Source organism: Vidua macroura, chromosome 1, assembly GCF_024509145.1.
Source record: "Vidua macroura isolate BioBank_ID:100142 chromosome 1, ASM2450914v1, whole genome shotgun sequence".
In the NCBI taxonomy this organism is placed as follows: Eukaryota; Metazoa; Chordata; class Aves; order Passeriformes; family Viduidae; genus Vidua; species Vidua macroura.
Genome location: NC_071571.1, coordinates 103,264,145 through 103,291,349, shown reverse-complemented (window position 1 = coordinate 103,291,349; position 27,205 = coordinate 103,264,145). Strand labels below are relative to the sequence as shown.

At 43.1% G+C, this 27,205-nt stretch overlaps 1 protein-coding gene across 3 annotated transcripts in view; it reads left to right on the top strand.

Moving 5' to 3' along the window:
- The first annotated feature begins 10,949 nt into the window (after positions 1 to 10,949).
- MTCL1 (microtubule crosslinking factor 1) overlaps positions 10,950 to 27,205 on the top strand; it is a 102,446-nt gene continuing 86,190 nt past the window's right edge. Inside the window, exons 1-3 of one of the 3 annotated variants that reach the window (XM_053988051.1) lie at positions 10,950 to 11,052; positions 22,382 to 22,606; positions 24,080 to 24,238. In XM_053988051.1, the coding sequence (XP_053844026.1) occupies positions 22,409 to 22,606; positions 24,080 to 24,238 (357 nt within the window). In that variant the 5' untranslated portion in view covers positions 10,950 to 11,052; positions 22,382 to 22,408. The remainder of the gene's footprint in view (positions 11,053 to 22,381; positions 22,607 to 24,079; positions 24,239 to 27,205) is intronic. The other 2 variants (XM_053988039.1, XM_053988047.1) reach the window with 2 other exon arrangements.

Genomic DNA, 27,205 nt, shown 5'->3' with positions numbered 1-27,205 from the left:
CAGATAATGCTGACCAACACATTTCTTACTTTTAACCCACAGAGTAAATCCTTTTCAAAGGAGACTAAAGTTATGTTTTTAACTACTGAAATATTTCATGACTGTCCTAATAAACAGAAAACATTAAAGATGCTCCTGTGATAACCAGCTGATCATTTTGGGTCTACAAACTCTCTGGGCTTCTCTACTGACCTTCTATCATTTTCCTTCAAAATAGGATTTTTCTCCCCCATTCCGTATTTACTCCTATTGTTATCCTAAACTTCATTTTATATTTGTTAGCTTAGTTTTTCTTATTGTTGATAAGCTATGATGCAGAGTATGTGTTTTTGCTTGTATTTTAAAAATCCTGTAGAGTTCCCTCTCGTAGAAAACTGGTGAAGAAAAGCTCATCCCTGTTCTGTGTTCTACTGCCACATTTTCCACTCTAATGTACATTTCTTTTTCACGTCACTCAATTCAGTGAATTCTAAACCTTTGGAAACCTCTCTTTATCATATTCACATAAATGTCTTCAGCATTTCTCAAACACATACAAAAGCTATATATGCTGAATGCATTTTAGAAAGAATTATTTGCTTGTCTCTAGTTCCCAGTCCTGCATAAGTCTAAATTTAGTTGGCCATAAAATTTTCTGTTATGTAATTTCATTAAGGTTTTCCTAGAGTCTGTCACAGTCTTGACCCACCAGAATAGTATTTTGCTATGAGCAAATCTAATGAATTAAGATCTTTCCTTTTTTTTCTACACTGCCAATACACAGGTTGAAGATGCCAATTGTATTGTGATATTCCTTGACAAGTTCAATGATTAACAGTTTTCCATTTCTTCCGGTTACTCTTACATACTTTCCACATTGCATAAAATTGTTAGCTTGTTACAAGATGAACCATCAAGAGCATCCAAAGTCAGATTTTATCAAAACTCTTCAGAAAAATTTTACCTAAATGGTTTATTGTGCACTTCATAAACTCTTAGTGCTTAGAAGACTCTTAGATTTACTGAGGAATGGCTTCATTTTATTATTTTTAATTAATGTCTATGTTGCATCCAGTGCTGAATCATCTTCCGCACTCACACTGAGCAGCAGCTGGCTTGTGATTTCACTTCTGTGCTGACATCCCCTTTTGGAAGGCATATCTTCCTACTCTTTTTTTTCCTCTGGGCTTAATCTAGTCTTACCCAAGCAGTCACAAGCTGTGCCACCATAGTCAGTGGAATTAGCTTTCTCCAGGGAAACAAGCAGCAGAGGCAGCATGTGCAGGGCTCCAGCCCACATTCCAAACCACGCAGCTCCCAGCTCCTCCCTGGGGATGGAGAACCTGAGTCCTTGGGACAGGGAGCCAAGCCCACAGCAGCACAGATGGGAGAAAGGGTGGAAAACGAAATCTGGGTCCTGTCTCGTCTCAGCACAGGGCTGAAGGGCTGGGGTCAGATGTGAGCAGCACTTCTGGGACACCCACTGCTGTGGCATCCCTCCAATGTGCTTGTTCTGAATAAGGGTCAGGATAAAATTAATTTAGGATGTTGCAGCATCAGTGTAAGGACAGCAGTATGAACTTGTAATCACTCCCAGACCAAGACACATATCCAATATGCTGAGGTTGTGGGTTATCTTTTCTTTAATGTAAAAAGATCTTCATATGACTATTGGACAAATTATTTCACAGGTGAGGCATTTAAATACATTTAACATCACAAGGCTGGTCAGTGTTAGCACCATGCTGTCACCTCACAATTTCAAATAAAGATTAGCAGAGCTGTAATTCCATCACCAGGTAAGAAGCTGACAAAGAGATATTTCTTCCCTCAGAAACTGGAGTACAGACTCTAAGCTTTTTTACAAGATAAGATAACTAGAAAGCTTTTCTTCTTCCTTGTTTTTCCTGCCCTGTCAAGAAACTTCAGCTCTATTCAGGGCTCGACTCTGCAACCTGAATTGCAGTATACCAATTAGTTATCAGATTGTATCTTATTCTTTATAAAACACTATAATTTCTAATACTAAATTATATAAAGAACTGCCTTCATCTAGCCTCAAAAAAGAAAACCCCTAAAGTGTTTTAAAGATACATGTCAAAGTTTTTAGCCTCTTTTGAAATTCTGATAATTCAGTGCTAAGGACACCTCTTTGATGTGCTATAAGTGTCTGCTGATCTAAAAATATTTTTCTGTGGATATTAACTCCCTGATTTAGTGAACATCTTCATTGTTGAACCTTCTGTTAGAGGTGAAGGGAAACACCATTCTCCATTCTGCTACTGATAAGAAACAAGCTGTAATACCCTACAAGACAAGAAAGTAAGCAAAGCTGCTTCTTTGACTTCTGAATAGGGGGTGCTAGCATATTTATTTAAGTTCAAAAATTATAGTCAATTATTTATATACTAAAAGAACATAGAACCCCGACCATAGCCCTAATACCATTCTTGGTGAGTTATATTGTGCTGAGATTGTAGGTATTGTGTTCTTCCATGTTTCCCACAATAGATGGTCCATCTTCCAAACATTCCTCCAGTGAATGGAAATCAGTCTTACTTGTTAATACTTCTCTCTATGTCAGAATAATGTGTTCCTGCTCATTGGCTCTGCTTCTTCTGAGCCTTTAATTTTGGTCCTTAAACACTGTTTGCATGTTCCTTAAAAATCCCTGATTCCTCAACTCATTGTAGAGCCTTCTCAGCTGAGTCTAAACTGCAGGAGCTAACTGTGTGCTTGCCTCAAAGGTGCTGCATAACTGAGAGCTTGCCTGTGTGTCACATGGGGAAGCAGTGACATGCCCCAAATTTGAATGGGAGCATTGGAGAGGAAATTCCATGTGGAAACACGGGAATTGTGAAGCAGACTTTAGCAATCAGCTTTTCTGAACCCTAACAGAATAGCAGATGCACTGAGGACAAAGAATTCCTAAACCATCACAGGCAAAGTATTTGTAAGAAGCAATTGTTTGGCATTTTCAGAGGCAGGAAAAAAACTAAGGAGCAACTGTCTCAAAAAACAGTCTTAAATCAAAATGGCTATAGCTTTGAAGGGAACTGGCACTAAAGCCAGAGGTCCTAAATGTTTGGGATGAAATGGAGGTAGATTTATAGAAATTACTGAAAAGGGGTAAACCAAAAAATACCATATGTCTGCCCATGCATCTTAAGAGGAATTTAAGTGTGAATGAATGAAAATTTGGGGGTATTTTCTTCTGGGAACAGCCTCCTTAGTTATGGTCAGAAAAAAACTGTTGAAGAGGTGCTATGGGTAGGAAATAATACAGTGGGAATGAAGCACTGTGGAAAAATACTGACTCTAATTGCTAAATTTGGCACAGATATATCTAGGAAGTTGATCCTACTGAATGTTTGCTATATTGGGGTATTGGTTACTTATCAGAGGTATGTGTGTGTGCAGAATTAGATTTTCTGTAGCTTTCTTCAGCCAACTGTACCATTAGAAATGGATAATTTGTAATATTCTAAGACTGATGTTTTGCTCAGTGTAAGGTAACACTTTCCTTGCAGGATATACAAACTAATCATACTACCAACCAACAGGCATCTTATTAGTCTGGTTCCTCAGCTTTTAAAATGTCTCATAATTCTGTGAAATATTTCTGGTGTTGAGATTATATTAAACTGGATCTTACAAACGGTGTATCCACTAATGCATATCAATTTCAATAACCAGAAACTGTGAAAAGCATCCATCTTCAGTAAGTAACAAGTATATGACCCATCTTTCTTTTTCCTCATTGAATACCTGATAAATTAATGCTACCTTTTTGTCCCAAGTGCACTCTGTCTATGGAGAAAGACCCAAAATGAGCTGTTCCTCTTCTGGTGCCTGTGATTAGACACAACTTTTGATTCTCAATGGTTCTTGACTTATTTGGTCTCTCCTTGTTGCATCTCATCAGACATAAGTGATCCTTTGGAAGTTAGGGAGCTGGAAAATGAGTGGCACACGGCGGTGTGCTGCAGACAATAGTAGATCCCAAGTACTTGTGCCCACAATGGGAAGCAGATGATAAATTTTTAAGCATGCGTGTGGATGTTTATTGACATCACAGGTGGTTTGTAAGAAGAAAAAGTACAAATTTATTAATACTGGAAACAACACTTCCTTTGTTTAGTTCTAAAAGAGGCAATAATTCTAAAAGCAGGGTATATACTCCTTGCTACAATAGCATGATATATAATTTTGGAGGTTATTTTCCCACTAGAAATGACAGTTGGCTGTACTCTGTGGAGTTACCATGGGTAACAGACCAAGTCAGTCCTCAGCATGAACTTTTGTGACTCTCAAGCAGGCCAGACTGGAAAAACTCTGCCTTTGTGGTGCTGAACATAAAGGACTTTACATTCTGGCTCTTTGACATTTCCTTGGATATTGAAAGAGGAACAGTGCACACTTGGGAACACCCACCTGTAACAGAGTTGTAGATTTCAGCCTGGGTAGCAGTGACTAACCCAAAGGTGGAGGAACTGGGAGAGGAGGTAGCTCCATGTTTGGGAAGAGTAAGGATGGCTTCACTGATGGGAACCACCTGCTGCTTGCAGAGGGAGGCACAAGCTCCTCCCCAGCAAGGGTGCAAGAGCCATATTTGTTTCCCAACCTTATCCTGATCCCAGGAGGTTTCTCACATGCACACACAAAGGCTCAGCACCAGCAGGAATTACTGATAGCAGCCAGTAAGCCCCATCAGCCCCTTGGTGTTTAAGGGTTTGGTCTTTAATCCCTGCAGTCTGAGGAAGCTTCAAAGTCAGACTTCTCACTTGCTGCCCTGACACATGGCCACCTCTGCAAGAGGTGAGGTGCTGCTGTTCTCTCATCCAAGCTGATTGCCTCTGTGTTTTGTGTGAACCCCAAAAATCCCTTTAGAAAGCATTGGTGGTAACTGCACAATGCCCAGGTGCTCCATTGCCAGCTCTGAATGAGCAGGCATGGACAAGGAAAAAGCTCTGGTCATCCATGGAGTTTTATGGCCAAAATGAAGTTTACCAATGGAGTTAGGAGACTGTGAGGTTGGCTGAATGGATTTTGGTGGATCACAGTTTTGGATGAATGTGCCTAACATCTCCTCATGCTCTTCTTCTACAGCTAAAGTCCCTTACAGGAGGTAGTCATGCAATTATTTCCATTCCCTGCCTAAGTTATGGCAATTAGTAATATCATTACTGTAGGACAGAAGCTCCATGAAGAACTGTGACCTCTAATAACCAGGTTTTGTACAAATACAGAGCAAGAAGTGACAATCTAGATTTAACTCCTGGGACCAGGAATAAAGCTTTAAAAAAAGGTCTTTGGGGCTTTGAATCAACCCCTCAGGGAGAGAGAGCAGTTGAGGGAGAGCTTGCAAAAAAAAAAAAAAAAAAAAAAAGTATTTGTGAATTTGTGAACTTGAAAATGTCATGCATTTTTCTGTTGAAGCTATGCCTCATTGCTGTTGTTAACGTGTCACTGTAACACCTGCTGGCCCTGATTAGGATTCCTCTGGGATGGTATAATCACAGAGCACAATGTGGCCACAAAGAAATTACAGCTCATGATCTGCAACATATAAAGGGGGAATAATAATAGACTCAACCAGATTTATGCTGGGTTATCCATACATATGGCCTGTATGGATGCATTTGTGTCTTCATTTACTATTTTGATTTAGCTCTGTAAACATCGGTGCTCCCTCATAACTCTGAGTCTGACCATTAGAAGTTGGCTGGTCTTGTGGTGTCATTGAAGATCTCAAATAGGGAATTGAAATGGGAGAAAATAACAGCTTAGACTTAGGCTACAGTAAGCTGGGCTGGCTAAGGGGCAAATTTACATTTAGATTGAGCCTCTTCATATCTTCGCTAAGTAATTATAAACTCTCTCGTGCCTCAGCCCAAGAAAAGAATTTAAGCAGTCCTGCACTGCCAAAAACTGTCTTATGCTTTGTAAGATGTGTGATAGCTAATCTAAGTAGCCAGGCTTAGCATCTACTTTTCATAATTATTTGTGCAAATACAGCTCAGTTATCAAATGTCAGCATTAATCAGACAAAGGATATCAGCATTTCCAAAATAAACATGTTGTAAAAATGTTGTGTCTGATTATTTGTATTATTCAACCAACACCCAGATGTCCTATTATGTTAAGAGCTACACAAGCCTATAAGAAACCTTTCCACCAGGAGGGAGTGCATGACTAATTTACGATAAGAGAAAACAATTGGACATTACAAGCAAATAAAAAAAAGAGAGAGGAGAATTAGTGGCTCATGGTAGCCTGTGACTGTGTTTTCCTATAAGACCCAATAATGAGTTTTATGTAAAGGAAAAAAAGTGTTTTGATATAAATAAATAAGTAATATGATACCAGTAATTTTTACCAGGCATTTGCCTAGCCCAGTGGAGATTTCTGTGGTATGTACTTAGCTTTCATATTAGGGTCTTATCCTCATTCACGCCATGCCTGTTTACACCATTCTCATAGGGGTCTCCAGTAGGCATTGCACGACAGCAGAGGACAGAGGAACACAGCCAAAATCCTACAGCTGGCCTCATACCACACAAATCTGCCATCTGCACCCAGCCAGGCACATGCCCAGGGAGGGCTACAGGGGCTGCATTTCTTTGTTATTAAATGCCTTATGCTGCCAGCACAGCATAAAGGGATCTTGATGTGACTGATCATTCATCTCCCTCTAATGTGTTCTGCTTGCAGCACATTTTCAGTGCCACAGCCCGACTTTGTTTGAGCATTAATGCAAATAAATCACTTTATTAAGGCGCCTGGTTGAATTGTTGCTGTCTGGGACAGCGAACATTACTGTATGTTTCAATGAGAAGAAGGTGCACACAACACAAAGATACACAGAGTTTACAGAGGTATCAACTCTCCAGTCTCCTTTCCGATCTGAGGTCACCCTGCCTTGTCATGGGCTTTTCATTATTCTCAGTCTCTATTTGTCAAGGGCACCTCCTCAGAAGTCAGGATGAGTTTTAGTCCTCTTTGCCTGCAGGAGCTTGTGGTCAGTGATGCACAGCGATACAAAGGACAATTTTAAACGTAAAACATTTATCAGTTGAAACAAAGTATTTAGTGGGCTAGAAAAAGATAAGATAGAAAAAAAATATATATATTCGTGTTTTTGCAATGTAAAATTTACAAGGTAACCACAGGAAACTGGGCTCTGTCAGGCACTTAAGTGTCTCAGATTAATTCTACCAGACAATTCCCAGCCTTTTGTGAATGTACTCCTTTTTTCACATCCCTAATTCTTTTCCCCTCCAGTGCAAAGAAGCCTGGCAGTGTCCCTCAGCTATTGTTTGTAGAAAAGTGGCTTATCTTGAGCCATACTTTTCCTTTCATTTTCCTTTTGAATTGAACCATTCTGTTCAGGGGGCAAAGTCAAAACAGGCTACTCATAAATTATCACAGAGCAGTTCCTCTTTCATCACAGGCATAAACACTTTGCAAATCTAGTAGGTGAAGCTGGAATTCCCATCTATTCTTGGAATTTATAGCCAAAACCAAGTGAGAGTGGTGACACAGTACAGAAAAACAACCTTTCTGATATCTCCCGTGTAGAGCAACATCTCTAATATTTAGTGTTTCCATAATAATTACTATTTCTCATTATGAAATACAGCATTTGCCATCTCTTTCACTCTGTTTCACATTCCCATAAAGGAAAATTCCTTGAACTGCTCAGCAGTGTACTGACAAAAAAAAAAAAATCATAATTTAAAAAAAAATCCAAAACCATAACTAGGAGCACAACAGCTCCGTAGGGAACACTGATAATATGTAGTGGCCTGATAGAAATGCTATGCCATTAAAATGTAACAGTAGTTTGTATTTTATAAGCCATTTTTCTAGATCAACTGAGCCACTTCATATTGCTTCTATAGAAGCGATAGACAGTGATTGTCTCACCCAAACAAGTAAATTACTGATGTTTTACATGGAGGGAGAATAAGGGGACTTATACCTGCGAGCGGGTTTGTTGTGTTTGACTCTCCTCAAAGTGTTTTCTATATTTTTTAAAGGACTTGGCCCCACGAAGTCCTGCCGGTAGCTGTAGTAGATGTACATACGGGCAGCAGCCAGTGCCATCTTTGCCACAATAGGTACTTTGCCGTGTGACCTGGAAGGCACATTTGGATGCGGAAACATAGCCGTGTGGCAGCGAGGCCAACGGGTGGAAAATAAAGAGCACTAACAGAAGTGGAATTTTCAAGAGATTAAAAAAAACACCCAACACAGCATGGCATCACCGCTGGTTGCCCCGGAGCAGAGCTTTCATCGTCTGCCCACTCGCGGAAGGACCACACCGCCCTGTCGAGGAGATCCGTCCTCCGGGGACGGGGAGGGACCTGACCTCCTCCTCCCCCTCCGCTGCCGCTCCAAGCCCCGGCTTTCTCCCGGGGCTGGAGCCGCCCTCGCCCCCTGCCCCGCCGGCATCCCGCCCATCACCGCTCTCCCGGCTGGCGCTGCCCACACCGGCTGCCCGGGGCTCTGTCGTGGAGCTGCTCCCAAGTTCTGGAGACCTGTAAATACATCTCTGATTTGGATGATATTTTTTTCACCTTCGCAGCCTTTACAAAGTAAGGACTACCTGTTGCATACTCATGCGGCAGCGCTATTCCGCAGGATAAATCGGTGTTCCCCTCGTTTACCGGCAGAAAGGAGCCGGGGATGCCCGAGCGGTCCTGTCTCTTCCCTGGGCAACGCGACCTTACCCCAGCACCGGCCCGGCACTGCCAGAAACAGCAGCCCGCCTTGGCCCGCTGCCCCCCGGCTCCAGTAGACTTTGGGGATTTTGCCTCTAGGGGTAATGCCTTGAGCCCAGATGAGCAGAGCGGGGGACCTGGAGCGCCGCAGGGTGCTGCCCACCCTCCCATCCGCCCCAAAACGTCCGGGACTGTCCTCCCCCGAGTGCGCTGCAGTCCCTGACATCCAGAGGTGGATGATCCGCGCCTCCCAAGGACTTCAGAAGCTAAGCACGCATTTACTTTCGTCTGACAAGATAAGGCAGCCACCGCGGCTACTCCAAGGTCCGCTGTGTCCCAGCGGAAGAATCGGAAACATCCCGGCTGGTGCTGCTCTGCCCTCTCCATTAAGGCTCTTTCCCACGCCCTAGTCTCTCCTCCCTTTCATTTACTCTCTGGGTGCTTTGCAAATGTAAGGGCTGCAATTTCATATCCTCGTGCTCCAAAAAGACGTGTCCGTGCCTTTTGTAGTTCAGCCAGAGCCAGGAACTTGCTGATATCCTCGGATACTCAGCTCTGCCTCTAGGTGAACCTGTATCTGCCTTGAGCAGGGAGATAATGCGGTGGCTGTTGTTTTGTTGCTGCCAGTCCCTGGAGAGAGCGTTTCCATGAAGTCTTAGCTCGGGGAAAAAAAAAAAAAAAACAAAACAACCAAAACGGGCAACACTATATAGCTCATGACTGGGAAATCAAAATTTCTCCCTAAATGAGGCTTTCTGATAGGAAGAGGCTGGCAGAGGCGTCCCTATAATAAAGCGTGCGAGGAAAGTAGTTTGCCGGGCGGGAGGAGAGCTGCCTGGCTGGTTGACAGAGGGGGCGGATCCTGCGCACGGGCGGGCAGCGCCGAGTCGGAGCGGCCCCGGCAGCCGCGGGGCTATTTCAGGAGCCGGGCGGAGGCGGCGGCTGGAGCCGGGGCAGTGATGGGGTTAGCGGCGCCGGTGGGCTGAGCGGGGGGCTTGCAAGCGGGGGCGAAGGCAGCCGGGAAAACACGCCTTTGCCTCGGACTGGGGGGGAGAAGGATCGGGTTTTTGGGCTGCATCACAACTTGAGCAGCATCAAGCTGAGCCAGGCGTAGAGGGGAGCGAGCGGGAGGGGAATAAGAAGGAGGAGAAGAAGGAGGAGGAGGAGAAGGAGGAGGAGGAGACGGCTGCCACCGGGGGATTTGGGCTCGATTTATTGAAACAAATCAGTGCTCGGGAGAGAGCGGCGAGGAGGAGGAGAAGGTGGGGGTGGGGGGGCAGGAAGAGGGGGATCGAGAAAGAAAAGTGTGAGGGCTGTGGCTGGGAGAAGCAGAAGTGATGAGAGAGCGAGCAGGGAGGCTGGAGGAGGCTGCCTGTCCTGTCGCCGCGCCCCGCGGGGACCGCCGCTCCTGCCGCCGCCGGGCGCCCCCGCGGCCGCCGCTGCCGCCCCGCCGCCCCCGGCCCGCACCATGGAGGCGCTGAACGGCCCCGGCCCGGGGCCCGGCGACGCGCTGCGGCCGCCGCCGCCTTCGCCCGGCCACCATCACCCGCACGCCGAGAAGAAGCGGCTGCACCGCGCCCCGTCGCCCGCCAGACCCTTCCTCAAGGACCTGCACGCCCGCGCCGCCGCCAAGCCTCCGCCCGCGCCCCCCAAGTCCCCCGGCCTCCCCGCCCGGGCGCCCTCGTCGCCGCACCCGGGCGTCCACCAGCCCTCCGCGGGGCTCCTGGCGGCGCCGGGCCGCCTCTCCCGCCGCCCCGCCGCCCCGGGGGGCAAGGCGGCCGCCGCCACCGTCACCGCCGTCGGCAGGGCGGGCGCCAAGGCCGCCCCCTGCGCCAAGCGGGCAGCCCGTGGTCCGGAGCCGGGGCCCGGCGGCCGGGGCGCGGGGCGGCAGCCCGGCGGGGAGGCGGCCCCGCCGCCCGGCAAGGGCAGGAAGGCGAAGCGGGGAGCGGCGGCGGGCAGCGGCCATGCGGCGGCGGCGCTGGTCCGCGTCGGCCACACGGACAGCAGCTCCGACCTCTCCGACTGCCCCTCCGAGCCGCTCTCCGACGAGCAGCGCTTGGCCCCGGCCGCCAGCAGCGACGCCGAGTCCGGCACCGGCTCCAGCGACCGCGAGCGGGAGCCGCCCGCCGCTCATCCCGCCGCTCATCCCGCCGCCGAGCAGCCCCGCGCCGGCCACGGCCCCGGCCCCGGGCGCGGAGCTCCGCCGGCCCTCGGCTCCCGCGGGGATGTGCTACCTGCGGCCACGGGCGGGGGGCGAGCCCCGAGCCGCGGGGAGCCGCCGCCGGCGGCCCCAGAGGAGCTGCAGCGGGAGGTGGAGGAGCTGCGCTCGGAGAACGAGTACCTCAAGGTGAGCATCGCCCGCGGGGCTCGGCCTCGGCGGGGAAGGGAAGAGCGGGAGGCGGCAGCGGTAGAAACGCGGCCCCCTCCTGCTCGGGAATGCGGGGACCGCGCTTGGAAGGGGGGAAGAATATTCGCGCTGCCTGGAGTCACCTCCCATGGGACCCCCGCCCCGCTGGACCAAATGCCAAATTTTACCCGCAGGAGAGAAATAAAGGCAGGGAGAACAAGCCGGGTGCCTCGGCCCCCTCTTCCCCCGCCCCCACGAAGCGGGACCGCGGCACGGCTTAAGGACAGTTAAGGGACTTAAGCGTATGAACGGGGCTCCTGCAAAGCCCGATTTGTGGGCGCTGGATGAACGTCAGTCCGATGCAACATGTACCGTGGCAATGTTGCGTTTGGTTGACGTGGTGGTAGCTCAGCAAACTCCGACTCTTTCTAAAGCACTGCAAACATTCTACTGGTTAGTAGAACTTTGCTTTCCAGGAACTGATTTCCTCAGTATCACCCTTTAGGAAAAGCCAAAGGAACAGGTTCCCTCATTTGATGTGGAAAGGATGACAGCATTATGTGCTCTGCTTATGGCTTATTGCATTACTTTATCTCTGGAAAGTGAAGCCACTCGCTGTGAAGTACTAAGGGAACAACAAGAGCAGCAAGAAAAAAAAAAAGTGTCATTGCACCCTCGTTCAGGTAGAAAAATATGATTCAATATGAATCCATCCTCGGAGAAACAGGAAAGCTAAATTCAGGCGAGGTCTGAGCTGGGTTGACCTGTGGGAACCTTTAGTTGGACTTGGACTTACAATCTGATCTTTTGGCAGAGGAAAGAAGCTACATCCATAAAGATCTATAAATAAGATAAACTGAGATAATCCTGTAACCACAGCCACTGTTTGACTCTGCCTCTGGTGAAAACAAGCTTTGTTCCCTGATATTGGGAACACCCTGTTGTCAAGCAAAATAACCACGGAAATCCATGTAGATCTAGCATTCTTACTCGAATAAGAGCTGGAGTTTTGTGTATAACCTTGGGAAATAAGAGTGATAAAGATACAGGCTAGGCTCGTTAAGGGGTTTTGGCTAAGGTACACGAAATATTCAGCATAGCAAAAGGGTAACAGCAGGGGTGCTACAAGGTTCTTTGCCAGGTCTGGTGCTGCTTAGTGAACTGGAAAAAGGAACAAGCAATGATACAGCAAAATTTTCAGATGACATTAAATGTTTCTAGCTTAAGTAAAGTCTAGCAAAGATCAGACAGAACTTAATCATGAAGTTAACCCCTGAAGAACATGTGAAAAAATGAAGGCAGAGGATGGTAAATAAATCTTAATATTCAAAATCTTAAGTACTTGGAGGGAATAAGTATGCACTTTTCTGTTCGAATGTGTTGTGTTAACTCAGGAGCATCATGAGAAAAGGAGAAAGGAAAATCTGGAAAAATTGTTAGATTACAGTGGGAACTGAACAGAGAATAATTAAAAAAATCTGGCAATATTTTATAGAACTGTAGCTGTTACACAGGTCAGTGAGTGTACCTGAAATACTGTGGGCACTGCTGGTCATCTAGAAAAGGATAATACAAAACCAGACCAATAAAAATTATTGGCTCATAGCAAAGCTTTTATAGCGCTCATTGGATAGGAAACTCGAGTGTAGTAGGGAAATGTAATAGTCTATAAAAAGATGAGCAGCACAGAGAACCTTTATCACAAGCTTCTCTTTTATTTGATAGCCTAGAAGCAAGAGGAGATGTAATGAAATAAGAATTGATAATGGGAATCACTTAAGGAGTAGCTAACTGGCATTGCCATTAGAAATCATGAAGTCCAAGAGCATCTCTTTGCATTACAGGATTTGAACAAGTATATGAGTATTATATACTTAAACCTATTACAAAGTGTGTGTCAAGCTCTCTTTCTTTATACTGAAAATGATTTTTAACTATGGGAAAATGGAAAAAAAAAAAAAAAAAAAAAAAAAAAGAGTGTGTCTGAATTGTCTAGGACAGACCCTTGTTAGTGTGTCCCACCTGAGGAACCTGTGATCATGGGACCTGGTTGGCAATGGCAAGTTTTAGGTGAAGAACTTTATTCTGCTTCATTCCAAATTTTTCAACCTGTGCAACAATGCCTTCAGATCTTTCACCTTGATGTCTTCATCATCTACAGCAATTGTTTACTCAAACTTTTTTTTATTCAGATTGTGACTTTATCATGTTAAAAGTATTTCTGAGTCTGGTAGGATGATACAGACTGGTTTCTTTGGTGGGCGTGTCCTGGTGCCTGGAAAGCCATGAACTAACACCATTGCCTCTTCTGAGGGAAATGAGTACATTTTCTGCTTTGCTTGGCCACCTTGTTGTGTGAGGTCTTAGTTCTGCTCCTCTCAAAATGGTTGGAAACAGCCCAGTGGTGCAAAAATTATCAGGAGAATTCCCAAATCTCATTTGACTTTCCTAGGAAAAACTATAAAAAAGTCTGCAAATTAAAACCACATCACTGTCTGAGTTGTTTACTTGTGGGTTTGTTCCATGTGTTTTTTACAATGCAGTCCTCTTTGTTGGCATTGGAGTGAGCTGTGTTTCTCCAGAGGGGGCTAAGGGATAACAGGGATGCTGTCAACTGTAAATAGACAAATGATTAGATAAATCCCAGAAGAAACTCTTAATTTCCTGAGCATGGCCACAAGCCAAATTTTGTGGTTTTCACTCCTTATCCCTCCCTGCAGTTGGAGTGCAGCCCTAAGTGCACTTAATAAAGTCTTTTTCAGGGAATTTTATCTTTCAGGTAGGAAGGTCTTTCATGTATCTTTCATGTGTCTGTAACAGGTTATAGAAGATACACACACACACAGAGACTTAGTGCTAAAGATTGCTAGAGATTAAAGTGTTATCAGAAAGAAAAAACCAAAACAAACACAGTCATTTGTTTTTGTTTCTACATACTGAGTACTAGAAAGTCTCCCAGAACACAGAGCAAGCTGCTGCTCTGCAAACATCTCAGACTTCGTATACCATGAGCCAGATTTTAACTTGGTATCAAGTTTCCACCTTATGTATTTCCCGGACTTTACTCTAGATAAGAATTTGGCTCTAGCCATAGCTAACTAGCTGCAAAGCTAAGCCTGTAGGTGAAGTGCATGAGAATATGTGTTTACATTGAGAAGCCTCTTTTCTACAATTTCTGTGAAGTTTCATGCTTGATTTCAGTTTCATGTATTCCTTGCATGACCTTATTTCAGCTATCTGTGGGGGAAGACAGTAATACTACAGCAGCATTTAAAAATATATCACTTAGTTGTTGATGTCTAAAAAGAGAAATTTTGTCATGGTGCCTGACTCTGCAGGACCAGGAGACCCTTGGTAGTAGACAAAGTTTTAGTTATTGCTAGTCAGTCCTGTTAGTAGTAGCAAAACACTGCCCACACAAAGTGGTTGATTTTCAAGTTTGCTTTAAAGTGTCCAGCACATGGAGAAGTGTCATTCACTATGCAAGTCCTTGGGAAACTTGGAAAGAAGCCCTTTGTGGTGTATAGCCCTCTGAAGGGAGAGGAATCTTAAGGAAGAGGGTCCAAATTTTTGCAATTAGACATGTTTTTTCTTTGTCTCAGCCCAACTTTAATTTAGACTGTGTTAATTAAATAAATGTGCTAGCAGAAACAGCAGCGGTGTTTTAGTCACAACACGCCCCTTTTCTCTTTGCACCCTTCATGGCCGTAATGCGAAAAGCAGCCTCCTACATGAGGCACGACACTTCCTACAGCCCTTAAAATAAAACTGGTGCTTGCTGTGCTTTTCTTTACCTGCCCTTCTCTTTGTGCCTGTGTTGGTACAAGTTCAATATGCTGGAAATGCTGCTGCAGTGTGGATTAGCACAGAAAATATACTATCTTGGATTTATTAGACAACTGTCTTTTTTGTCTTGCTTTGTCTTTTTTTCTTTCTGTATTCATTTCTAACTGTGACATATTCTGGACATAAATTGACTAAGGGACCACTCCAGGCCCTGTATTCCACTCTGATGCATCTAAAGTATGTTCATTTTTGTTTGAAATCACAATGTGTGTCATATGAAGTTACATTGTATTTCTTTACTCACTTGAAACTGTAGCTCTTTGAGTTGCAGCCTTGTGCTGAACTCAGGGGGAGTAATTCCACCACTTTTTTATTAACCTGCCGGGATTTGTGGATGTCAAATGGTTTTGCAGAGCAAAAATAATGCACAGTGATGGCACCAGTTTTTTTCCATTTAGTGAGGGTTACCAGGGTTAGCAAAATAAAGCTCATCGCACATCTCTGCTTGACATGCTGCTTTTCCCACCTGGAGAGTGGCGGCCCCGGAGAGAATGGGAGATGCTAACTCTGCCCGGGGCACAAACCCCACGTGGCTGGGCTCAGCCGGAGGGACGGTCAGCTGCCGAGGAGGATGTCACTTTGGGGGAAGAATAGCGAGGCCATGTGCCTTGCTAGCTCCAGCTGAGTCCCTGGCAGCCCCCTCCCTGCCTGCAGGGGATGAGCTGTGTGATTCACCGGGCAATAGTTTGCCTCGGTGGCCATCGAGAAATTCTATCGACGTTGCCATTGATGAGTGCTCCAACAGCTTCATCAGCCAAGGATGTGTATAGAAACAATACGTGGCTAATGCTTGAATGAAGCAGAAAAGCTGCCAGATGCTGCTCTCAGATCCTGCAAAGTTAAACCAGCCCTGAAGTCAACAGGTGTTCACGGTCCTATGACTTCTCAGTTCACATCTTGGTTTGTGCACAAGCTTCAGACCAGGTTGGATTAGTGCATGACTTGTAAAGTAGTCTGATTTGAGAGCTAAATAATAACATCAGGGGCCCAGGGACTTTGGGTTCATTAACATATTTTGCAAGAGGCAAAAATAATGGTTGTTGCTTTCTTCCCAATCAAAGCCTTTCAGAACATATTTATCCCTGCTGCAGTTCTGCTGTGAAGTGCTATGGGGGATGTGTATATTCCTTGGCAGCAGCAGCAGCATCTCCTACATATAGACGGTTTGAGATATTTAAAACATGAAAACAGAGATTATGTAAAATCACAGTTCGTGAATCTTAGATTTATAAATGATTTTCTAGAAGCTCTGGATTTGCCAGTGCAATAGCAGCTACCCACTGTAATTTCCACTCTTCCTCCCTTCCCCACTCTCCCCTCATTTGGTTAAATGTATATTAAATAACATTCCATTTAGAGAACAGTACTGACAAAATCTATAAATATGACTTTTGGGTAAATTAATAAACATATTTTTTACATAGACAGTTGAATTTCCTCATTCATTTGCATTTTCTTAAATACTGTACAATTTATTGATTTTGTGTGGTTTTGTATTCCTAGTTTGCAGGTATTTTCAATTTAATATATCACTTCTGGATACTGATGTGTTTTAACTCAGTGAAGCCTAAAGACTTTGCCAGTGTGTGTAACTGTATTCACAGAGTAATGAATTCAGTATTTATGTGTCTTTTATGCTGTTTTTTTGCATGTAATTTCTCCCTAATAATAATTTCCAAGTTTTCTTTGACTCATGGTTGCGTTCCACTATTTAGTGGCGCAGGCTCTGAGATAAGAGCTTTTTTATTTTAGGCAGTAATTTATCTCAGTGAAGGTAGATCAGTAGGCTGATCTAAATGCAAGTGGTGAAGATGACCCTTCCTTCATATTTGTATGCAGTTTGGTGGTCTTGCTTTGGACTGCATTTAGTCTGGCCCCTTGAATAAATATCCCCATCATGCATATGTTTTAAAGCTGTCCAGAGGACTCAAGTAATGGAGCGCATTTGAAGCATGCTTGGAGTGCATCTTGATGCACCTACAGAGTGTAGGCCTCTGTTTTATTTCAGAAGGAATCCATTTCTTGCATGCTCTGTGGACAGAATGAGTGTGCAGTTGGTGGAGATGATTGGAAAATTCATTTTAAACCTTGTTACAGATCATAACCAGACTGGCTGGGTAGACAGTGCCCATAAATTATGCAAGTTTTCCTGATCATTTCAGTGAGAATGACTCAGATGAGTATGGGTTACTCAGTGTAATAGGTGCATGGCCTGACCTTTTCTCTTTCTCTCTTTCTCTCTCTCTCTCTTTTTTTTTTTTTTTTTTTTTTTTTTTTGTAAGAATCATAAACAAGGCATATTCCTATAATTTGTTCTTAATTATACTTCATTATAATTAAATCAATAATAAACAAGCATGACATCAGTAAAGGTATTAATGAGATAATGGCTTCTCTTCTGACAGGCAAGTGTTTAATTTGCACAGTACAGACAGAAAATGACCTATCAGTATGTATTTGGGCTACACCGTGATGGAAGTTGCACACAATGCTTTCCCCTTCTCAGCCAGTTCACACTGGCTTGGCACACTGACAGGCAAACGGGGAATCCTAATTCTGTTGCTTTTGCACTGCAGTCTCGGGACTCCTGCAAATGGAGCAGCTGTTTGCGTGTGGTCCTGTGTCCATACAGCCACTCTGTGACTCTCAGATGGGTAGTTCCTATTAGACCCCAAAGAGCTGGCCTTTAGGAACTCATTTGGGCCAAGCAAAACCTTAAGTTGAAAGGCTCAGGAGCTGGTGCAACTTGGATTTCTACTGCAAATTTTGAAAGAACTGCCAGTGAGAAAACACACTTCCATTCATTTTTTTTCTGGTGACCAGAGTGACACGGGGAAAGAAAAGCAGTTTAACTTTTCCTAAACAATATTCCTTCTTGCAGGACTCTCTGCCTCGTGCTGTTTTTACTGAAAGTAATAGCATAATTACCATTAAATTAAAAGGGATCAAGAGGAGGCTTTCATCCCCTTCAGGAATGCAGAGCAAAGTGAAGCTTCTGATGCCAGCACTTAACCTCCCAATTTCAATTGCCACTTTGGAGTGTTGGAGCAGGTCCTCCCTGTTTAAGGAAGGGAGCAGCTCTCCATTTGTAGATGAACAAAGAGGGATGGCTGCTTTCTTGCCTGTTTGTTTTAATTACTTTTAAGTGCCTATTCTGATCTCTTTCTTCAGTTTTACAATATTAAAGTCTACAGTATGAAGCTCCATACCTCCTGAGAGAAAGAGCTTTAATTCTAACTCACAATAATAAGAGTAGTAAGAACAATAGATATTAATAAAGTCAAGGGTTTGGCTTATCTGGTTTTTCCATCTGCCTTGCAGCCAGAGCATCCCTTTTTTGCAAACCACCACGCTGAGAATTCTGGCGTTGCTGCATTTACCTTTGATTTCACAAATGATTGACATGTTTTCCTTCAAAGCAGTGGTTTGCCACTTTAGTAAGTAGGACCATCATAGTTTCAGTTGTAATTTCCCCTTCCATGGGTCTTTAACTTAGCTTCCTTCATTTTCTATGCATGGATCACTTTAGAAGAGGAGTTAAAGCTGTTCTAATTTTCCAGGTGCAATTGTAACAGTTCTGACTTAGGATCTGTAACCATACAGTTTCAGTGTCCACAGCAGAATCACAAGTACTTGTCAAGGAGAATAAACTGGTAAGAAATGAAAGCATCTACACCCTTGTCACTGGCCTTGTGGCCTGTATTGAAAGCAAAATTGTGTCTTTATTGTAACTAAAGTTAAACTTTTATGGTTTAGTTAAAGGTTATCCCCGTAATGATAATTGTGTGGTGACTGACGTACAAAATCTGAGCCAGATTTTCCAGAGGTGACATATTCCTCTCTATATATTTATTATATAAAAATAGGACTTCATGTTGCTATTCAAAAAGATTTAATCTGTCTGATTTAATCTGGTTCTTTTCCTCTCTGGGCTGGGCACACTGCATAGGTTCAAGCTCCAAGCACTGCAGCAATACAGCAGAATATGGGCTGATGCTGCATGCAGCCTGTACAGTGAGGTTTCTGCTCCTTATACAGTCAAAACATGTTGTGGCCTCATGTTGCCTTGTTTTAAAGCTCATCCAAAGGGTGCTGAATCTCTAAATACAAGAAGTCAGGACACAATTTGATTTTTATGTGAAAATTTTGGGAGTAGAAAAGACATTAATTGTGGAAAAGAATCTGTGTCAGTCAAAAAATATCAGAGAGGAGAACTGAGTGAGATTTTAAAGTACAGCCTCCTTCATTGTATTCTAAATTTTAATTTATCTGCAAAATTACACTAGAGAAAAACAAACTCTGTATTTGATGCAACCATAGCACAAAAAAAAAAAACCAAACAACAACAACAACAAAAAAAACTAAAACAGAAATACAACCAAACAACCAAGCAAATAAAATAAAACCCCACAACACTGATTTGCAAAGTCATAGTTGTTCTGATAAGAGAGATTGAGAAAACTTTGGTTTACCAGGAGGTTAAAGACTGTTCTATCTCCTGAAACATAGCTCATGCCAATGCTTGCAACTCTTTGGGGAGCTTCTTTGGTGTGAGGAAAGACATTGGATTGAAGTCTCCAACAGAGACAGTGACTTCTACAGCTGGGAGAACTCCCATGCCCACAGACGGGATTTGGAAATATTCAGTTTCAATGGGCTGAGTGTTTCAGGGATTGGGTTGTTTAAAATTATGTGAGGTTCGCTTTCCAAATTTGGTTGCAATAAAGGTTTTGAAATCAAATATTGTTTATTATTTGTCTTTAGAAATCAACCAAATTTACTACCAACAAAACCTGATAAAGATAAGAAGGAAGTTTAAGAGATGAGCAATGACATTATAATTGCAGGCTACTTTATACATGAAAGCCATTGCTTAGCTCCTAAATGTAAACAGCAGATTATAAACCAGATCCCATTAATTTGTTGATGGCAGTTGTTTTTCTTTATTGTGGATTGGTGTTTCAAAATTTTAATTTACAACCAAATTACTAATCTAACATTAGCATTCTGAAGATGACATTAAAAAGTTAATTGAACTCAAATCTAGTTGAGGTAAATTCAACACCTGAGTCTGCAGACAGCCCTTAAGAAATAACTCTGGTCCTGTTCATTCCATAGGGCTGTGTTAGCTCTGCCTGGTAAAGACTCTACTTTTGGTATGAGTATCTTAGCCAAAATATCTCATTAATAATCTGATAATACACAAGTGTACTCCTTTTCTTAGGTTCAAAAGCTACTGCTATTCTCTAATCAGTTTCTAAAACCTTGACATTTTCTTCTGCATCTCTTATCTTGACTGGGTAAACTTTTACTTTACCTCTTGAAAGTGTCTATAAATGTGAAGCATAGTGATAAGTGTGTACACAGAAAAGAAAAGCCGGTCTCGTTCCCAATCCAATCAAGCATGCATTGCTATGTTTTTCTTTTTAAAATATACATCATTTCTCAAAACTTCACCAGTGCGTCAGCTGTGAACTGGCCAGAGTATTTGGCTGTGTCCTGAGGAGGAGTAGATAGAGCCTGGATCCTAAATTGTTTTGAAATAATCTTGCTGGGTTTGGTCTGCAGAGCTCATTTGCTTCGTTGAAGTCAGCTGTTTGTGCTTAATTAATGTATTTAGGACTTCTGAGGATGTTATTGCTGCAAGGGTAACCTAAATGACTGTGCTTACACTACTCCTCTTCAGGCAGTGTATGGTGTCAGCATGATCCAGCTCACTGGGGAGTAACCCTTGAGTTTGTCCATCCACACAAATACCCTGATCCTGTACCTGTCCCAGAGAGACTGTGGGACAAGATGCTCCTACAGCAGAAATCTGAATATAATGAGAATGTACAGTGACATAGTAGGCTTGTGAGAAAACTTCTCTGTCCTTTCAGAGCATCTGGGGAGAATGGTGTAGGGTCCTGAGCGGGCTCTACTGGTGGAGCAAAGCCTCACTGGTGAGCCCAGAGCTGTAATTTTGGAAATAACCAGCCTTGTGTATACCTAAAATTTATGCTGGCTCAATTAATTGAAATTAAACCATAGCTGTATAAATACTGGAGTATTTCTACACGGATGGGATTTTGGTAAGAATAACGCTGTAATTCTAACATAACTGACAAGGCTAAAGAACACATCTACCCATCTTCCTTTGGTCAGGACTGTGCTCAGGGACAAGATCTGCCCTGCATTTGTTATCAAAGCTCAAATGAAGCAAGATTAATATGTCAGTCTTGTTATGCCATGGGAAGGGGGAATGGTTGAGAGGACTGCCAGGAGAGTGTGGGCAGATGTGTTCTTGCAGGCACTGGACAGGGATGGTTCAGCCAGGGGCAGGGGGCGCTTTGTCAAGGGTACTGACGTCATAGCAGTGCCCTCTCCACCTGAGACAAGTGTGAAATATTCTCTGGCCACCCTTGGAACTTCAAGTGTGAAATAATCTCCAGCCATCCTTGGTATTTCAAGAGTGATTTACAGATCTGAAGTGGGGCCACAGTGCAGCTAGTCCCAGTACAAAATCTTATTTAAGCAATGTTTTCCACAGAAAATTTGGTCTTTATAATATCAAATGCAATTTTAAAGAAACCAATTAAAAATTAGTAGTTAATATCAAATATTCTCCTCCTGCCTATTTTTCTTGATTTTTTTCCTCTCAACTTTGTTCAGTTTGTAGAATCATATTTTTTTCTCTCATACAGAAGTTTAGTACTTTGTACCCCTCTGCCTGGAAGACCTTTATAACAGTTCTAGCTTTGGAGCTTCAGTCACGCAGGTATTAAACAAACGGCAATGATAGAGCTTGTCCTGTTCAGCCATAACTCTTTAATCTGACCTTAGAGAGCAAGTGCTACACGTGGTACAACGTGGAACTGGGACAGTTTATGATGCCCAGGAAAGAATGAGCAGGTTACACAGGTTTTGTTTTGTTCCTGTGGTACTGTTATTGAGATGTGTGTGCACACAACAAAACCCCACTTTCTCCTGCACACAATCCACATGTCATTAAGCCAGTGCACAGCGTTAGGCTCAGATGGGACAGTGTTTCCATATGGAGCATTTCAGTATTTCGAGTAAGGCACTTCTTTTTTCCTCTAAAAATTTCGTTTTTAGGAGGTGTTCATTGTTAAAAAGGCACACCACACAGAGATGTTGATGTACTTGGTTAAGTAGATCTACTGTAGTCTAAGTAAAGCAAGGAATCAGTTCAAATGGTGGTGAAGTATTGTGCAATTTTAATTTTACCAGTTTCAGGAGACATGAGCATCTGCTTTGTTTTTAATCATCAAAGCAGTTGAAAGAAATATGACAAGTATTCATTAATTTATTTCAGCATAATTACTCAATGTTGGGTTAAAACTTCTGTTCCTGTGACTTCTGGAGCTGCGTGTTGCAATCTGTATAATTTCATTAATGTGGTATCCTAGCGAGCATGTTTCCTATTTTGCTCCCATGGGTGAGATTTAGAGGTATGATGGAGCACTGTTTTGACTTCTCACAGGATGAGCTGGATGAACTTCGGGCTGAAATGGAAGAAATGCGTGACAGCTATTTAGAGGAAGATGTTTACCAGCTGCAGGAGCTCCGGCGAGAGCTGGACCGGGCAAACAAGAATTGCCGCATTCTGCAATATCGTCTCAGGAAAGCAGAACAGAAAAGCTTGAAAGTTGCACAAACAGGCCATGTGGATGGAGAGCTCATTAGGAGCCTGGAACAAGATTTAAAGGTGGGTTGAGAGATTCATATTCACAGCAAAAGAGAGCAGACTGTGATGTGGCTCTCTGCAATGGAAGTGAGGGTGACACATGAAATAAGCAGTAGTTCTCCAAACGTCACAACCAATTTCCTTCTGCTGTGGTGGAGAACAAATATTCAGCTCATCGACATAAAAAGATGTGTCAGTGAGTAAAAAAACATGTGTTCAGATTCAAAATGAAAGAAATACAGTCAAGTTACATTTCTGCATTTGAAAGATTTAAAGGGTCTTGATTTACTGAAAACCTTAGCTTTGCAATACTGTGTAAACAAAACCTGATAAGCTTTTTCCAGTTCATGCTGTTTCCTTCCTTTTCACTTCTTGCTTATGCCAAGTAACTGGAAAAAAAAATAGTCTAAGTTGCATTTCTTAGTCTAGTGAGTTACTTGTAACAGGAACGGAGTGTATAATATTTTTGCAGGGCAGATAGAGAATCGGAATGCTCTTTCCCTACAAACATAAATACCTGTAAAAATTACATTCATACTGAAGCAGTTTTTATATCTTTCAGAAATGCTTCCATCAAGACAAAGTAAAGCTTTGTGTACATATGATGTTTATCTAGCTTTACTCATCTTTCTTGATATTGCTGTCTTGTAGCTGTTTTTAAAATATCTTCTGTAGAGAGGACTGCTTGCAAAAGGAATATTGTACTTTAAATGCAAAACATAAAACCTTCTGAAACCAGAATGATTTGTTGTCAGCAGTGGAAATGAGAGTAACATATCAAGTCATCAAACCTTTTAAAATGTCAGATCTAATTTTTTCTTTTATGATGGAAACTGAATTATAACCTTATAACAGTAGCAATGATACATTACTCAGTAGAAATCTTGCACCTAGATTTCAATGAAAGAGATATTGAGTGTTTTTATTACTCACTTCTTGTAACTCCATAATTCCTTATGTTATAAGATGTATCAACTTTACAAATGTTTTTGGAGTAAATATCTATTCTTGTTAGGCTGGACTCAGAAAACCTAAGCTAGCATATATTTCTGTGCTTTCATATCACTTTTGCCTAGTTGTGATTGCTGCTAGAGCAGCAAGTTCATGTGGCTGTGACTGCTGCACACACTTTGCTTTGATCGATGGCCCATCAGCTTTACAGCACAATCCATTGTCTTTGGCTTTATCTGTGTGATGTGCTGGAACTTTAAAGGGCGGCTTTGGTGTCTGCTTGTTTCCTCCTGCTGTTCATGACATAATGTGGAGAGGGAGCTGGAGATGGGTAATCAAATACATTTTCATTCTGGATTCCTTATTAGAAATGAATATTCGTTTTGGTACTTGGAAGGCTTGGAGTGTTCAATCAACAGTGTCATAATTGAATTAAAAACCTCTTGGTTGTCTAGGGCTGTGATATGCTTCTTACTGTAGGAAACATACATAGCTGTTGCTCCTCATGGATTGATCTTCATGCATTTGTGCTCTTTTGACCAGGTAGCCAAAGATGTTTCTGTCAGACTGCACCACGAGCTGGAGAGCGTGGAGGAGAAACGAGTTAAAGCAGAAGATGAAAATGAAGTCCTTCGGCAGCAAATCATTGAGGTGGAAGTATCCAAGCAGACGCTGCAAAATGAGCTGGACAAGTTAAAAGAGGTAAGCAATTGTCGGAAAAGCCATGCAGAGCAGCATTGCTGGGTTAGAATGGAGATTTGGCACACAGGTGTCTTAGGCTAAATCTTACATTAAATGCTTGCTGATATTGCTTGTACAATTGCCCCAAAGGTCTCCTTTGTTATGTGTCCCAGATACGTCATCGGTAATTTAGAATCAATAGAGATGTAGATGAGTGATCCACATTTTGTCTGGGGCTTCTCACAGGGCTTCTGTCCCATTTTAAATTATCTCCTTAAGAACTCTCTTCCTGCTGGAGCAAAACACTTTCTGATTTGACTCCAGCTAGCTCTGGCTGTTCTTTATACAGACTGGGACTTCCACCTACTTGAAAGTCAAATGAAGTGTGCATGACTTGTCTCTGAGAGCAGGGTTCAGATAGGCAAGCCGCTGTTTTGGCTGGTACTCCTCAGTGATGGCGGTGGAGCCATCAGCATGAGCTGGGCAGCCGGAATGTGGTCTGTAAAGTATAAATAACACTGCACTTCAGGCACAGAAATGCTGTCTCTTGAGAAAAGGGATCATTTCAACTGGTGCTGACACACAGTCATACTGGGTGAAATGATGATCCTTGGAAGAAAGTGAACTGAGGAGCAGGGGACCGTAAAGGAAAGCCAAATACTAAGCACAGCTCTTTGCTGGAGCCTACATCCCAATCTGCAGTGGTATTTCTGTTCCCTTAACAGTACAGCAGATTGGCAGCTCACAGCCCCTGCTCTGTTTTAAACCAGATTGAGATAGAGCATTTAAACGTAATGAGGTAAGACATTTATCCTCTGAGCCCTGGTCAGATTTAGAGAGCTGGTGCAATTATGTGTTATTTTAATCTTTCCAACATTACTTTTGAGTCAACTGGCACAAAGCCTGGCTCAATTTTATAAGGACAACCCCTATTTAATTTCTCCGTGCGTTTGAGTTATGAGTAGTCCAGTGCAGGAGTTTTGGAGTGTTTGTACCTAACAGAACAGATCATCAGCTGGTATACATATCAGTGTTGCTTAGATTACTTGTGAACCTGGTACAAAAAATAAAGTCTTCATGATGTTTTAGCTATTCTTCTCCTTTCTCAATGTTATTTGTGAATGCTGTGCTAAGTGGATATGATACCATGTTACAGGGTTTGCAGTCTTGGCTCTGTACAAAAATGCCATCTCATCAACAGTACTTAATTTATTGCTTGTTGTTGTTTCACATGCAGCTCCACTGGGTACTGCTTGATGAGTTCAAGCAGAAACTAAATTATGGGTGAGAAGTGAGGGAAAAAAATGGTCCAGGAGAGCTGAAGCCTCAAGCTGGCTCTAACTAGGCTGAATTTACCTTGCTGCTTAGGTTGCTGCAGCCTAGCTGTACTGGGAAGTGCTGCTAAGTCAGCTGTCTCTCTGCTGGATTGCAAGATGAAGTGAATACACCCTTACTTTGTATGTATTCTTTGCCCATAAGAGGCAAAAGCTGGAGAGGAGCTAGGGAAAGGGAGAGATAACAGGTAGAATGATGGGATGTATTCATGCTGATCTGGAGATAAAGCAGGGCATAAGAGGGATCATGAGATGTAGTAGTAGTAGTAGTAGTAGAAATAGTCTGGTTTCACATGCCATGAGTTGTGGTTTCTCTGGCAGTCACAATTTCACAAGGTCACTGGAGGTGAGAAGATGAGGTTGGAGTCCTTGGCAGGTCACACAAGGACAGATGAGCCAAAAGCTGGAGAAACACAGCTACGCATGTGTCAGATAAGTGTGTTTGCAGTGTTGTTGACAGTGCTAAAAAAAAAAAAAAATTATTCTTCACTCAATACCAGAAGCGGTGCCTCCTTAGGAACATTTAATGTGTGCAAGGAATGCATTATAGATGTGCCAGTGGGAAAGCTAGTGCTTTATATATCAGGACAAAAGTGACCCCAAAGCCATGTAGCTTCTTCCCAATCCACCCTGACTCTGCATCTTGTCTATCTAAGGGCTGGCAGTTACAAGGAGCGTTTTCCTATCTGGTCCTGGAGCGTTGCCTGAGACCCAGTTAGACAGTATTCACTCTCTGATATAACTTTCTGCAACCATATGCTCGTTCTCTGTAATATCCTCGACTATTCTCTATCATTGGATCAACAGAAAGGTTTTCTCCCATCTATGTTCATATTTATCGCTTAATTCAGTGCTCACTTCTGCTTTGGTGTGCCGTACAATTCCCTCGAGTCCTGTTTCTCACTGCAGTAGATGACATATATGTTGATTATCTTTAATGTATTTTACATGCTGAAATACCTTTAGGAATTGTACATGTCTCTGAAAGCACTCTTTCTTTAAAGCAACCTTTGGTGTTTATCATAATCTTTTGAGGAATTTCTAACATTTATCATGTTTAGTGCTGTTAGATTTTTTTTTTTTTTCACCAATACCTGTTTTGATCCCCTGTGATGTTTTCAACAGGACTTCTTGGGTATATAGGCTTGTTCTATCTAAATAAAATTTTTATTTCCTTAGGAAAGGAGCCTTACAGTTTTAACTGGGAAATTTTCTTTGCCTCCTACTGACCATGTAATTTCAAGTTGTTTTATAAAGTACATATGAGAGAGACTTTCCTCTCTTTTCACTAAATATTTCTCAATGTGTCTTATTGTGAAAATAATCCTTCACAGTCCTCCCCTCCCCTCCCCTCCCCTCCCCTCCCCTCCCCTCCCCTCCCCTCCCCTCCCCTCCCCTCCCCTCCCCTCCCCTCTCCCTGTGAATTGCTGCTAATGCACTTCCTTCCCCAGTCCCAGGTGCTTCTGGATTCCCATTCCATGACACACTTTCAGAAGCTTTTGCATAATCTATCAAAACAGCATCTAGGCCCTTTTCCTGTTCTGGCCTCTGCCAAATGCTCCCCATCAACAAAATATTCTGATTTCCACTGATTGTTTCATTAAGAAGCTCTCAGATAACTGGTGAGTCACTTGCAGGTTTTTAGGATGCCACC